At 48.8% G+C, this 12,050-nt stretch overlaps 6 protein-coding genes across 6 annotated transcripts in view; 2 read left to right on the forward strand and 4 right to left on the reverse strand.

The window, feature by feature from the left end:
- Positions 1 to 9,732, forward strand: part of LOC311321655 (histone H1-like) — a gene marked incomplete at both ends in the record, with an annotated part of 105,883 nt that extends 96,151 nt beyond the window's left edge. Inside the window, one exon of the mRNA XM_084453656.1 lies at positions 9,673 to 9,732. Coding sequence (XP_084309782.1) covers positions 9,673 to 9,732 — 60 coding nt within the window. The remainder of the gene's footprint in view (positions 1 to 9,672) is intronic.
- The window catches only part of LOC311321656 (histone H1-like), a gene marked incomplete at both ends in the record, with an annotated part of 38,862 nt that overhangs the window by 8,288 nt on the left and 18,524 nt on the right, over positions 1 to 12,050 (reverse strand). The window lies entirely within an intron of this gene.
- On the reverse strand, positions 17 to 1,079 carry LOC311321524 (histone H4-like; the record flags this gene model as incomplete). Its single annotated transcript, XM_084453520.1, has 2 exons — positions 17 to 403; positions 1,056 to 1,079. The coding sequence occupies 2 exons, from the start codon at positions 1,077 to 1,079 to the stop codon at positions 17 to 19; spliced, it is 411 nt and encodes a 136-aa protein (XP_084309646.1).
- LOC311321698 (histone H2B-like) lies at positions 5,630 to 6,007 on the reverse strand (the record flags this gene model as incomplete). The annotated part of the gene is made up of 1 exon (XM_084453702.1): positions 5,630 to 6,007. The coding sequence occupies one exon, from the start codon at positions 6,005 to 6,007 to the stop codon at positions 5,630 to 5,632; it is 378 nt and encodes a 125-aa protein (XP_084309828.1).
- LOC311321681 (histone H2A-like) lies at positions 10,866 to 11,252 on the reverse strand (the record flags this gene model as incomplete). The annotated part of the gene is made up of 1 exon (XM_084453686.1): positions 10,866 to 11,252. One exon carries the CDS (start codon positions 11,250 to 11,252, stop codon positions 10,866 to 10,868), a length of 387 nt encoding a protein of 128 aa, XP_084309812.1.
- Positions 11,524 to 11,934, forward strand: LOC311321672 (histone H3.2; the record flags this gene model as incomplete). The annotated part of the gene is made up of 1 exon (XM_084453677.1): positions 11,524 to 11,934. One exon carries the CDS (start codon positions 11,524 to 11,526, stop codon positions 11,932 to 11,934), a length of 411 nt encoding a protein of 136 aa, XP_084309803.1.

The raw sequence follows: 12,050 nt of genomic DNA on the forward strand, positions 1-12,050 counted from the left end.
AACGGGGAGACGATGCTTATCCGCCGAAGCCGTACAGGGTGCGTCCCTGGCGCTTCAGAGCGTAGACGACATCCATGGCGGTGACGGTCTTTCTCTTGGCGTGCTCGGTGTAGGTAACGGCATCACGGATGACGTTCTCCAGGAACACCTTCAGCACACCACGGGTTTCTTCGTAGATCAGACCAGAAATACGCTTCACGCCGCCACGGCGAGCCAAACGACGGATTGCAGGCTTGGTGATGCCCTGGATGTTATCACGAAGAACCTTGCGATGGCGTTTCGCACCTCCCTTTCCGAGTCCTTTGCCTCCTTTTCCGCGGCCAGAAATTTTTTGACGGTTTTCTTTTAATTGTTCTACACGAAACCTTCGAGTTGACTGTTCAATTCTCGAAACGTGGCCCGTCTATTATGTCGAAAATGCGGATGTGATTGAACACAGTGAGAGCTCTTTTCTGCTGGGCGGAGCCATGGAGGTATGATGAGACGGCATTGAAAATGGCTGCCTATTCATTTCAATGAAAGTTGCTCACCGGCGCATGAAGCCATTTGACGTAGGCTAGTGGCCAAAGCTCGGTATTGCAAGTCACGTGACGGCATGCGGCCCAAGACCTATTCCCCATGATTTGTGGATTATGATACATAGGGCTAGAAAAGGAAAACAAAATGTTTGTATTCATGGCTGAAGATGGTCTGATACGACTGAAGCGGTCCTTTTTTTGTGTGTTGTCACATTAAATCACTTTTTATTTGTATCCTGAGTGCCTCCTCTCTTTTTTGTCAGTGTGCAGGCTTTTTCTTCTATTTTTCCTTGATCAGTGCATTTGGGCCCACGCACCTGACTTAGATTTGAATCAGCCTAATTTTAAGAGCGCCAACTTTTCCTTCAGTTTGAACAGTATGCAAGCCAGCAGGTTCTCTTTTTAACATTAGTTTCAATGTTTCACCTATGGGATGCGCATGCGCGACCCTACGACGGAAGCTTTTATACAGCGTCTGTCGTGATAGGTCAGACTGGCAGTGCATGACAGGAGGCTCCACCCTCCCAGGTTATATACCTGAGACACCGCGCCAAACGTCATTTTCGGTTTCTTCCCTGTGAAGATTTGTGTGAACCTATGTTCGAGTTGGCAACTCTAAAGCCGCCTTTACACTATTACGGAAAAATTACCGCGGTACGGTCCTGAAAAGACCGGAAGTCATTCGTTTCCTATGAGAGTCCGCAGACCGCATGCGACAGGACTCCGAGGGATGCGGTGCGGACAAAATTCCGCTCCGGTGGACGTCTGTATGCGTTCAAAAAATTGAACTCATCCGGCAAATCCCAGTCCGGCAGTACGACCGGGAAATAGCGTTGCTATGGTTTTGGTAAATAATGGTGTGTGTAAACAATGATAGATCGCTTTCTTGTCACTTTACTTGAATAATTTAATGTTATAAACTATATAAAAAACAGAATTAACAAGCCCATGTGATCTAGTGGAGCACGTTGTCAACATAACAAATATAACGAATATAACCAGACAATCTAACCAGCATAGAGCCGGCTTCGGCTATGGCTAGTTAGCTAACGTTAGCTATAAGCTTCGTAGATTTGTCAAACTTGATAAATACGACACACACACAACCCAAAGCTGTCAAAATAGTTCAATATTGGTGTAACTAAGATAGCTGGGTAATATTTTTTTTTTTTCCACAGACACATTTTGCTACAAAGTCTGTAACCTTTTAATATAGTTTGGCAAATTTCTACCGCTTCGATGTCCACCATGACTGTTGACAGATCACTGACTGCTCGGTGACGTCGACACTTGACGTATCGTCCGGCAGTTCTATTTCGCGGAGCTTCGCCCCATAGGGGGGCTTCGCTCCTAGTGGTTTACCCCGTTGCCTAGGCAACGCAGACTGAATATGAATATTAAAAATTGAACGCATCTGACAGCCAATCAGGTACAGGTGCCTTTCTCTCTAAACTGTATAAAAGAGAGCTAAACCCATCAAACTGCTCCCAAAATATTTCAGCGAGCTGAAATATTGACTGAGTGTGAAGATCTACCTCAAGTATGAAGAAAGCGGTCAGCAACCTGGAAGCGGCGGGACTGGGAGACATTCCAGCCCCACCAAAAGCCCTTCTAAGGGCTCAGTGTTGCTGCCGGAAGCTCAACCCGAAGACAGACCGGCACGATTTGTGCTTTGTCTGCCTCTGGGCCCAGCATGCGAGGGATGGTCTGCTTGTGCCTCCCCCGTGCGCGCCGTGCTACCTCCTGCCGTTGGTAGAGAGGCAGTATCGTGCTGCGTTTTTTGCTGAGGAAGTTCCTCTGACCCCAGTGGACTCACTCTCTATGGCCGCCTCCGGTTCGGAGTCCGGTTCTGAGGGAGAGGACGAGGAGGAGGGGAGAGGCGCTGTCGGCGATCGGTTCGGTCGTCCAGAGCCCCCTCCCAGGTGTCTGAACCCGAGGACTCTGATGGTTCGTTGGACCGCTCTGAGAGTCCCGGGGGAGGGCACAGGGGCTCTGTGACCGGAAGCTTTATGCCGTCCTTCCGCCGGGAGTTTCCCGGTATCCTGGAGAGGGCGGCGGCTTACGTCAGCATCCCCCTACCACCGGAGCCGGTCGAGGAGGAGCTGCCTGGATGGAGCCACTCCTACTTCGGTGACCGGCAGGCGAAGAAGGAGAAGAGGCTGCTCCCCGCGATGCCACGCATGGAGTCCTTCATCGAGGGATCGTGGGAACAGCCTGTCACAGCGAAGGCACCTGTGAAGTCCTTTCTCCACGCCACCCAAGTGGTCGGGCTGGAGAGGGATATTTCTCAGGGAACCCCGTCCCTCGAGCACTCGCTGGCGTCCCACCTGATCCCGGGGGCGGTCTCATGGGCGTCCAGCAGGAAGGCGTAGCTACCTGGGGCCAAGGACAGGGCGACTTTGGCGTTCGCAGTGAAGATGTGTTACACATGTGTCTTACACTATTGTTTGAAATGATTATTCAGTTGTGCCTGATCATTGTGCTGCAGTCAGGCACACCTGAATAATCATTTCATCCAAAGTGTAGGACAAGAAATAGAGAAGCATGTCTAATTTCAGGAAGTAGCCTACTGGAGTTGTGCATAGGCCCTACTGGTAGCCGCCAAACAGGACGGCCTTCGGCTGCTCCACCTCATCCAGCATGATCACTAGTTATTCTTTGGTGAACGCTACCACACGCTTCCTCTTCATATCTGCCATGTCGCTCAATATGTGCAGTTACCCTTGTTTTTTTTATAGGCCACATGCGCCAACACCGGTGCCTGATAGATTCAATTAGTCATCGTATCCGCGCAAATTCTAACGTGGGAATGCTACTGCCACAGGGGCAATTTAAATGGCCATTATACCTTTGTTTGTATGATAACTAAATCAGTGGTAATTTTGCTATCATCATTGCCTATCATCATTAAAGTATTTTTTCCTAGCCTTTCAAGACATCCTCGACGGGGCTTATATGTCCCGATCCGATCCGTGCTCTTTCTTGGATATTTTAGGCTATTTGATGTAATGTAATTTGATGTATGAATTGGGATTATCACGAGGTCTCGCTTTGACTCTTAAATACATTAGCAGATGAGCTTTCGGAGGCATAGCTTCCTTTTTGGTAATATTTAGACTGAAATAAAATAATTAAGACAGCACGTATTATATTGGCACGTCATTTCTGTGACTTTACGAATGGCCATCGATGTGTGCGGCATCGATTAATTCTTTTTTCAGCACCGCGCCCAGGGACAGCTCCTCTAACGATGTATCTTGGGATGGACCTAACGATGTATCTTCAGGCGCCCACTAAGGGATAGTCTGGGAAACACTCGTAGGAAAAACTGTCCCTTCGCCAAGGTATACCTTGAGAAGCGTCGTAGCGCGGAGAAGTTCGGTGAATCTGGGAAACGCGGCCCAGATCCCTGGTGGTATAGTGGATAAAGTGCCTGACTCCCATGTGGAAGGGCAGGAGTTCAAACCCTGGTGTTGGAGACTTTTTGTCACTGGATGTTATAGAAGCTATGTAAGAATGTGGTTACCTGGTGGTGCTATGTAAGTTATTGAATTCATGTGCAGTAATTTAAAGGGGAACGCTGCTGTCATAGCAAGTTTAGCTCAAATGTCGCCTTGTCCTCAATGAAACTGATCCGTACACACCAACATTTAACCGATCCGTGCAGTAGTAAGCTAGCTCCTTTTTCCTCTGTGTGCGCACCCCCTTTATAATGGAGGTCTATGGGCCTCTGCTAAAAACTATGATAAACATGCATTTTCAAGGCAGCCAGCTCGTCCTTTGGGTACCCGCTGTAGGTCCGCAAGCCTTGTGTTGTATTCCGCCTGAGGTCCGCCAACTCGTTCATTGGGTAACCGCTGTAGGTCCGCTAGCCTTGTGTTATCTGGGTTTATCCGTTACCTTTGTCCAGAAACAGAAGTTGAACCAATTGCAGCAAAATAGTTAACGTTACAGGAATCATCAGTGTAACTTCTTTAGCCACTGACCACTACCATTAATGTTATATGCTGCTGCTAGTTATTGTGAGGTAACTGGCTATACCACTCTTATTGTGCTGGATTAGTATTGGAACTGATGTGTCCAGGCGACAAGACCTATCTTCATTTATCAGACATTATTTCATGTCATTTCAATTCACAGCTATTTCAGTGGCATGACTAGCTTCCGTCCTACCCGTCCTTAACAGAAACAAGCCAGCCACGCACATAGGCCAGGCTGGACCTGGCCTGGTTGAGGACGTGCTGCTTGAAGGGTTGGGCTGAGGTAGGAGGTTCTATCCAGTGGGGCTCCACCCAGGCAGAAAAATGCGCCCACTGTGTTCAATCACATCCGCATTCACGACATAATAAACACGCCACACTTCTGGGGTGCAGCAGTCAAGCTAACAACTTGATAGACGAAGTGTGAAAAATGTCAGGCCGCGGTAAGGGAGGAAAAGGACTCGGCAAGGGAGGCGCCATACGCCATCGCAAGGTTCTTCGTGATAACATTTGTGTTAGAATGTGATAAACGTGATAAACAATTGTGTTAGAATGAATTGTTGTAGCTTGTAGCCTAGCCTAGATCTCCCACTCAAATCGTCCCGGACGGCTTTGAAGTCCAGTTTCTATTGTGAAATATTTGTTTTCGCGTCGAGTCTGGCTGCGAGGCAATGCAAGAATGGCTGCTCCTCCCAACACTGCTGGCATTGTTTTCCTGTAGAAGAGGGTTGAATCCCACTCAACTGTCACCCACCGTAATGGGCTAATAGTCTAGAATCAGTCTACATGGTCATATTTCGTGATCGGCTACCGACGGGGATAACTCACTATCAATCGTAAATATCCTCGCTGTCGACCAAGCCTGCGATCCGTTTATTCTAACGTTACCGGGGGGCTTAGAAGAATAAGAAAACGCGCGCAATGCCCCAGGCTTAGAGACAACTGCATTGATCCCCAGAGATGGTCAACAAATTACACATTCGGGGATCAATTACAGCACGCATCCCGAGCACACAATGTATACGAGCATTAAACAAAAATCTACCACCATGGAATTGCATTATTTTATAGAATATGTGGGTGGCTCTTAAAAGAGCCTTTGGGTAGATTGGAGCGTGAAAAGCCGCCTCTTTACTTGGAGCTGGTGTACTTGGTCACTGCCTTGGTGCCCTCGGACACGGCGTGCTTGGCCAGCTCACCGGGGAGCAGCAGGCGCACGGCGGTCTGGATCTCCCTGGAGGTGATGGTTGAACGCTTGTTGTAGTGCGCCAGGCGAGAGGACTCTCCGGCAATGCGCTCGAAGATGTCGTTCACAAAGGAATTCATGATCCCCATGGCCTTGGAGGAAATGCCGGTGTCGGGGTGGACCTGCTTCAGGACTTTGTACACGTAGATAGCGTAGCTCTCCTTCCTCGACTTTCTGCGCTTCTTGCCGCCTTTGACAGCGGTCTTGGAGACGGCTTTCTTAGAGCCCTTCTTGGGCGCGGACTTAGCTGCCGGTTCGGGCATTTTTCTAGGTCTCGTTGCTTCTCAGGAACGAAAGTAAAGCGGCGGGTAGTCACCCGGTATATGTAGGGGGAGTATGCAAATGTTTAGGCAAGGCTCCCGTCGTTATCTGCGTTGAACTCTGACGTCCTCGTTTCCCCAACGAACCAAATTGACCGCGCATGCTCAGGAACTCCCTCACCCCCCAGCCCACTTTCCCTGCTGTCGGGCGTGTGGTCTGACGTCACTTTATTGGATGTAGCAGTGCCGCCATTGTGGAGTGTAGTCCAAAAAGTTAATTATTTGAGACACACATACGGAAATTTTCTCCAAAGTCATCCATTGTTGAAGCATTTTGTTTACACCTCCCACCCACATTTGTTTGCACCTCCCACCCATTGGCATACAATGGGCGAGTGGCGTGTGAAGTCTTTGTAAGCAAAATGATGGCATTTGCAGAAAATAAAGTCAGTGTTTAATAATGACTCTGTTGAATTTAAAATTCATTGTTGAGTTGAAATATATCATTGGAGATGAGTTTTGTGAATTTTGAAGCCCTTAGCCTAGTTGATTCTCAGGTCAGTGTTGAACCTAGCATGACACATCACAGGACAGCTTTCTCAAAATCTGGCAAACGACAAACCCTGATATGTCCACAAGGACACCAAAGCAGGTTGCTAGGTAGCCTAGATATGGTCACACTAACAAAAGGACACGGTCTGCAGTTGGATTGTTATTCCTTACTCAACTTACTTTTAATCCTCTTGGTTGGTTGAGGAACATAAGGCTGTGACTCTCTGCTTCCATCTGGACCTGTCCTGTGCAGCATGTTGTGTCTTGTCCCAAGTTAGGTAGCCATTTTTAGTTCCGAGCTCACAGTTCTTCGCCAGGTTGTTTTTGGCCTCCCTTGTTTCCTCTGAAATTCCACCCCCCTAAAAGTCCTGTCAGCATTGAACCCAGGGCACGATGTTGGCATTGGGCATTTTGGGGTATTTCCATAAGAGCTCCACTGCACACTGTCGCTCTCACCGCTATCACTCCTCACTGATATCAGCAGCCAGTTGTTCTGACAGGCGTGTTCCCCATATTCTTTTAATGACTTGTTCACAGTCATAAATCTCAAAATTGGCTGCATAGCCTAGAAAACAAAACTGTTCCACAGTAGACATCATTCACTATTGCATCGTAGATAGCTGTAACTGCTTGACTGAGTGTAGCGATTTATTTGCAGCTGCCTATAGGCTACAGTAGTGAATTTAGAAGGTTTAAGTAGTCTTCACATGCCTTAGAAATAAACTATAGCCTATGCACTCTGTGTATCTCAATGATGGATGATTCAACACTGGCAGAGTAGGCCCTGTGTGTGCAAATCAGAAGCTGGGCCTTGGCTGTCACAGAGTAGCGGCAGGGCAGACTAAGGTCACCAGACTAGGGTGCTAAGGTAGCCTAGTGCGTAAGGACTAGGAATTGAGGGACCATATGGCATATACATTAGGACTTGAACAAAGGATATTAAAACTAAAGTTTGTAATGAACAGTCTTTGAAGAGTGGACAGGGAGGGATGACCGTGGCCCACAGAAAGTTGCCCCAATAAGGTGTTAATCGGCACCAGACAGCTGAATCAACAGTATTGGACAGAAGGCACTGCCCTAACTTATAATAAGATGAACCATCACTCTGAAAAGTCACCTGTGACAACTGATAGATGCAGCCTGTGACAACTGATAGAAACAGATATATTATACAACTGTTAGGCCTATGTGCGAAGGGCATCTCTCCTGCAGGACACTCACTGAGACTGTATTCTCTGTATGAGACTGTATGCTCTTGTTGAAGCAAACACCTTCTGTTGATCGCCTATGGGTTCTCGAGTTTCTACTCATGTTGTTAGCAATAGTCTAACATGGTAGGTAGGCTATAGGAGATTGATTCTTAGCAGTTCCCGCTTAGTCACTTATCTTGTTATTCCCTGTAGGCGTAAATACTGTGCTCAAGAACACAATCTTGCTTGAGATAAACATTTCTAGAAATTAAGCCAAATTGATTTCATTCTGCCTCGACCACGCCTATTCACATCACGTAGGCTCGTTCAGAATCCCAAATCACACAGCCCAGAAATAGCTAATTGCTCATATCACTAAACAATAAGCGCCTACATGTCCTTCCATGTAGGCTATAGGCCTGTCTTCACTACATGGGCTGCTATAGGATAGGCTAGGCGACTGGGCTCCTGCGTTCTCTATAATTCTCATGGCACAAAAGCCTAGCCACTCAAGATACGATTCAGACATTTTTATAGCAAGGTCATCAAATTCAGTAAAAAGAAAACGACGAGTGTGTGTTGTGATGGTTGCTTGTCACTTTTTGCAATATTATGTAACGCAGCCGGTGCGCCTCAGGTCACTTCACTGCATAGGCTACCAACCAAACGAGGACATTGCCCCAGACGAGGGGTGTAATAGGCGGCAGACAGTCCAAAAAGACCAGGCGGAGTCATTCTGCTGGGAATCCAAATGTGAATCACCCAGGGAGGGCGAAAGGTAGCCTATACACACGGGCAGACACCAGCAAGATAGGGACCAGGTCTCCGCCCCAGTTTCAACGCTGTGCTTTACGCACCCCAAAAGAGACCCCGTTTAAAAACATCGGCACCACTTCTGTGTACCCTAAATCATTTAAGCCCCTTGCCAGACAACTTGTCTCACTGGGCAACGATTTCTGTCCATTATCGCATGCACTTTTAGACATTTTAGGAGAAAAATGCCACTGGAAACCTAGTGCGCACGGCTCTATCCGAGAGATGAACGGCGGTGTTTTTACCCGGTCGCGAATAAACAGACGAGGCCGCCGCCTCCCAAACAACTTTATTTCGAACGACAAATAGGCTGCTCGCTGTCACATTCGCTTTCGGACTTGTGCTCCACTCCAACTTTGATTTTTAGCCCTTTATACACCAGGAGAAAACACAAGAGGAGCATCATTTTGGTAACCGAGAGCTCCTCGGTGGTGGAGCTGAGTCCACACGGTTCTCATGGCGCGTTTAAGGCCAACCCCTCGCAGCGTCGAGGACTCACAGTCAGCAGGACCGACATACAGTACGTGTGTGATACCGCAGAGCAAACTCAAGATAGACATGGCAGAAGTCGCCCCAGCTCCCACAGCCGCCGCTCCGGCCAAGGCACCCAAGAAGAAGGCAGCAGCCAAGCCCAAGAAAGTGGGACCCAGCGTCGCCGAGCTGATCGTCACGGCTGTTTCCGCCTCCAAGGAGAGGAGCGGTGTCTCCCTGGCAGCGGTCAAGAAGGCACTGGCTGCCGGCGGCTACGACGTGGAGAAAAACAACTCCCGCGTCAAGATCGCCGTCAAGAGCCTCGTCACCAAGGGCACTTTGGTACAGACCAAAGGAACTGGCGCCTCTGGATCTTTCAAGATCAACAAAGCAGCCGAGGCGAAGGTAAAGAAGCCAGCTACGAAGCCCGCCGCCCCGAAGGTCAAGAAGGTAGCCGCCAAGAAGCCCGCTGCAGCCAAGAAGCCCAAAAAGGTCGTGGCTAAGAAGCCTGCAGCTGCAAAGAAATCTCCCAAGAAAGCCAAGAAGCCCGCAGCTAAGAAGGTGGCAAAGAGCCCCAAAAAGGCCAAGAAGCCCGCGACACCCAAAAAAGCCCCAGCCAAGAGCCCCAAGAAGGCCGTCAAGCCCAAAGCTGCCAAGCCCAAGGCTGCCAAGGCGAAGAAGGCAGCCCCCAAGAAGAAGTAAACGTCTTTTTTCTGTCCTCTTTACCGTCACAAAGGCTCTTTTAAGAGCCACCCACCCATCCATAAAAGCGCATCTCCATGTATGGCCACCGGATTCAAGCGGGCGCACACCCAACCGTAATAATTCCGATATAAAGCACTTAATCTAATGGTACTGAAAACGTGCTGCACACGCTGGTGTTTCATTATAATACACTTCCACAGCACTGGTAATGGGAGGCTATGAATTTCAACTGTAGGGTAAAACTCATATTATCTGATGCATGTTCATGGTCAACTGGCGTGCACGGGGATCAGATCGACGCGTAGTTTATTCAACATTGTCTTTTTGGCGCCTGAAATGAGGAGTAGTGAGAGAGCGGCGGAGCAGCGCAGGCCGTGGGCGCGTTCGTAAGGATCAGGACTGCTGTGACCCTTTGCATTGTGGCCAAATTCCGTCCCGACTCGCTCCAACGTGATTCGTACTTTGTTGGGTTATACATTATTAAAATTACAAATTCAAATAATTAGTAAAAAGTTATTTTGAGAAACGCCCATAGACATGCATGCATTCTCTAAGTCTAAAGCGACGTACAATGTTTTGAGTTGGGGTTAAGTGGCACAGCGGTAGGTACGAAATTGTTTTATTTGTTGGTCTTTACAGGTCAAACAGAATCATTGTCGTTTGATGGTGTGCATGACACCAGGGAAAGGAGGGAGTAGTTAATAGTAGCCCTGTTGCTCTTTTCTGTCCATTATTGTATAAGTCTACGAGGAGATCAAGCCATTTATAAAGGGACGTCTAATTATTAGGGAGGACAAACTAGGTCATTCATGCAGCACACTTCATCCACAGGCAACACAAACGTTTCAATTAAACACGTTTTAAATTAAAACAACCAAGAGAAATACAAATATGCCCAATAACGGTATTACATGCTGTAAAACCTGCAGCCGGCAACGTCCGTGGAATAACTAAGCGAATGTGCCTTAATTCGGGAGGTGGCCCACGTAGTCGCAAGTAACGGAGAACACGAGGATGATGGAAACGCATTCCAGAGGACAATGGAAATACACTTTGCGCTTTTAAATAGAAGTGGGTGGCTCTTAAAAGAGCCTTTGGGATTATTGGGAGAATTCACGTCAGTGGCGTCTTCACTTGGCTTTGACAGCCTTCTCGGTCTTCTTGGGGAGAAGCACTGCCTGGATGTTGGGCAGCACGCCGCCCTGGGCGATGGTCACGCCTCCGAGAAGTTTGTTGAGCTCCTCGTCGTTGCGGACAGCCAGCTGGAGGTGACGGGGGATGATACGAGTCTTCTTGTTGTCGCGGGCAGCGTTGCCGGCCAACTCCAGGATTTCAGCAGTCAGGTACTCGAGCACAGCGGCCAGGTAGACCGGTGCACCGGCTCCCACACGCTGGGCATAGTTGCCTTTACGGAGAAGTCTGTGAACACGACCCACCGGGAACTGGAGACCGGCGCGAGATGATCGGGTCTTGGCCTTGGCCCTGGCTTTGCCTCCTGTTTTCCCCCTTCCGCTCATTTTCAATATAGAAGTATTTTAGAAACTCAGTTATGTGACACAACGGCGGTCGGATTTTTATACCTTCTGTAAAGTGGCGCCCTTTTGCTTTTGTCGCTTTATCCAATCCCAGTCTCCGTGTTAATAGCCAATGAGGAGACGGAGGCGATAGCCAGCCAATGAAGTGCACAGAGAGGCTGTCCAATCAGCGCACGGCAGCGGCCGTTATAAAAAAGGCACATTACGTTATTGAAAGCTTCAAATTCGACTCTCGGAGAAGAAAGCTGAGATCATGGCCAGAACCAAGCAGACCGCCCGCAAATCCACCGGTGGCAAAGCCCCGAGGAAGCAGCTCGCCACCAAGGCGGCTCGTAAGAGCGCACCCGCCACCGGCGGTGTGAAGAAGCCCCATCGTTACAGGCCCGGCACAGTAGCCCTGAGAGAGATCCGTCGTTACCAGAAGTCAACTGAGTTGTTGATTCGTAAGTTGCCCTTCCAGCGCCTGGTGAGGGAAATTGCTCAAGACTTCAAGACCGACTTGCGCTTCCAGAGCTCTGCTGTGATGGCCCTGCAGGAGGCCAGCGAGGCATACCTGGTCGGCCTCTTCGAGGACACCAACCTGTGCGCCATTCACGCCAAGAGGGTAACCATCATGCCCAAGGACATCCAGTTGGCCCGCCGCATTCGCGGAGAACGCGCCTAAAATGGTCTGAGTTGCTTTATCATTTCAACATCCCCCAAAGGCTCTTTTCAGAGCCACCTCATTATCTCTAATGATAAAGCCAATGTGTTCCTATTGTTACCTGCACAGTCTAGTGT

This window comes from Borostomias antarcticus (genome assembly GCF_949987555.1).
Source record: "Borostomias antarcticus genome assembly, chromosome: 19".
Classification (NCBI taxonomy): Eukaryota; Metazoa; Chordata; class Actinopteri; order Stomiiformes; family Stomiidae; genus Borostomias; species Borostomias antarcticus.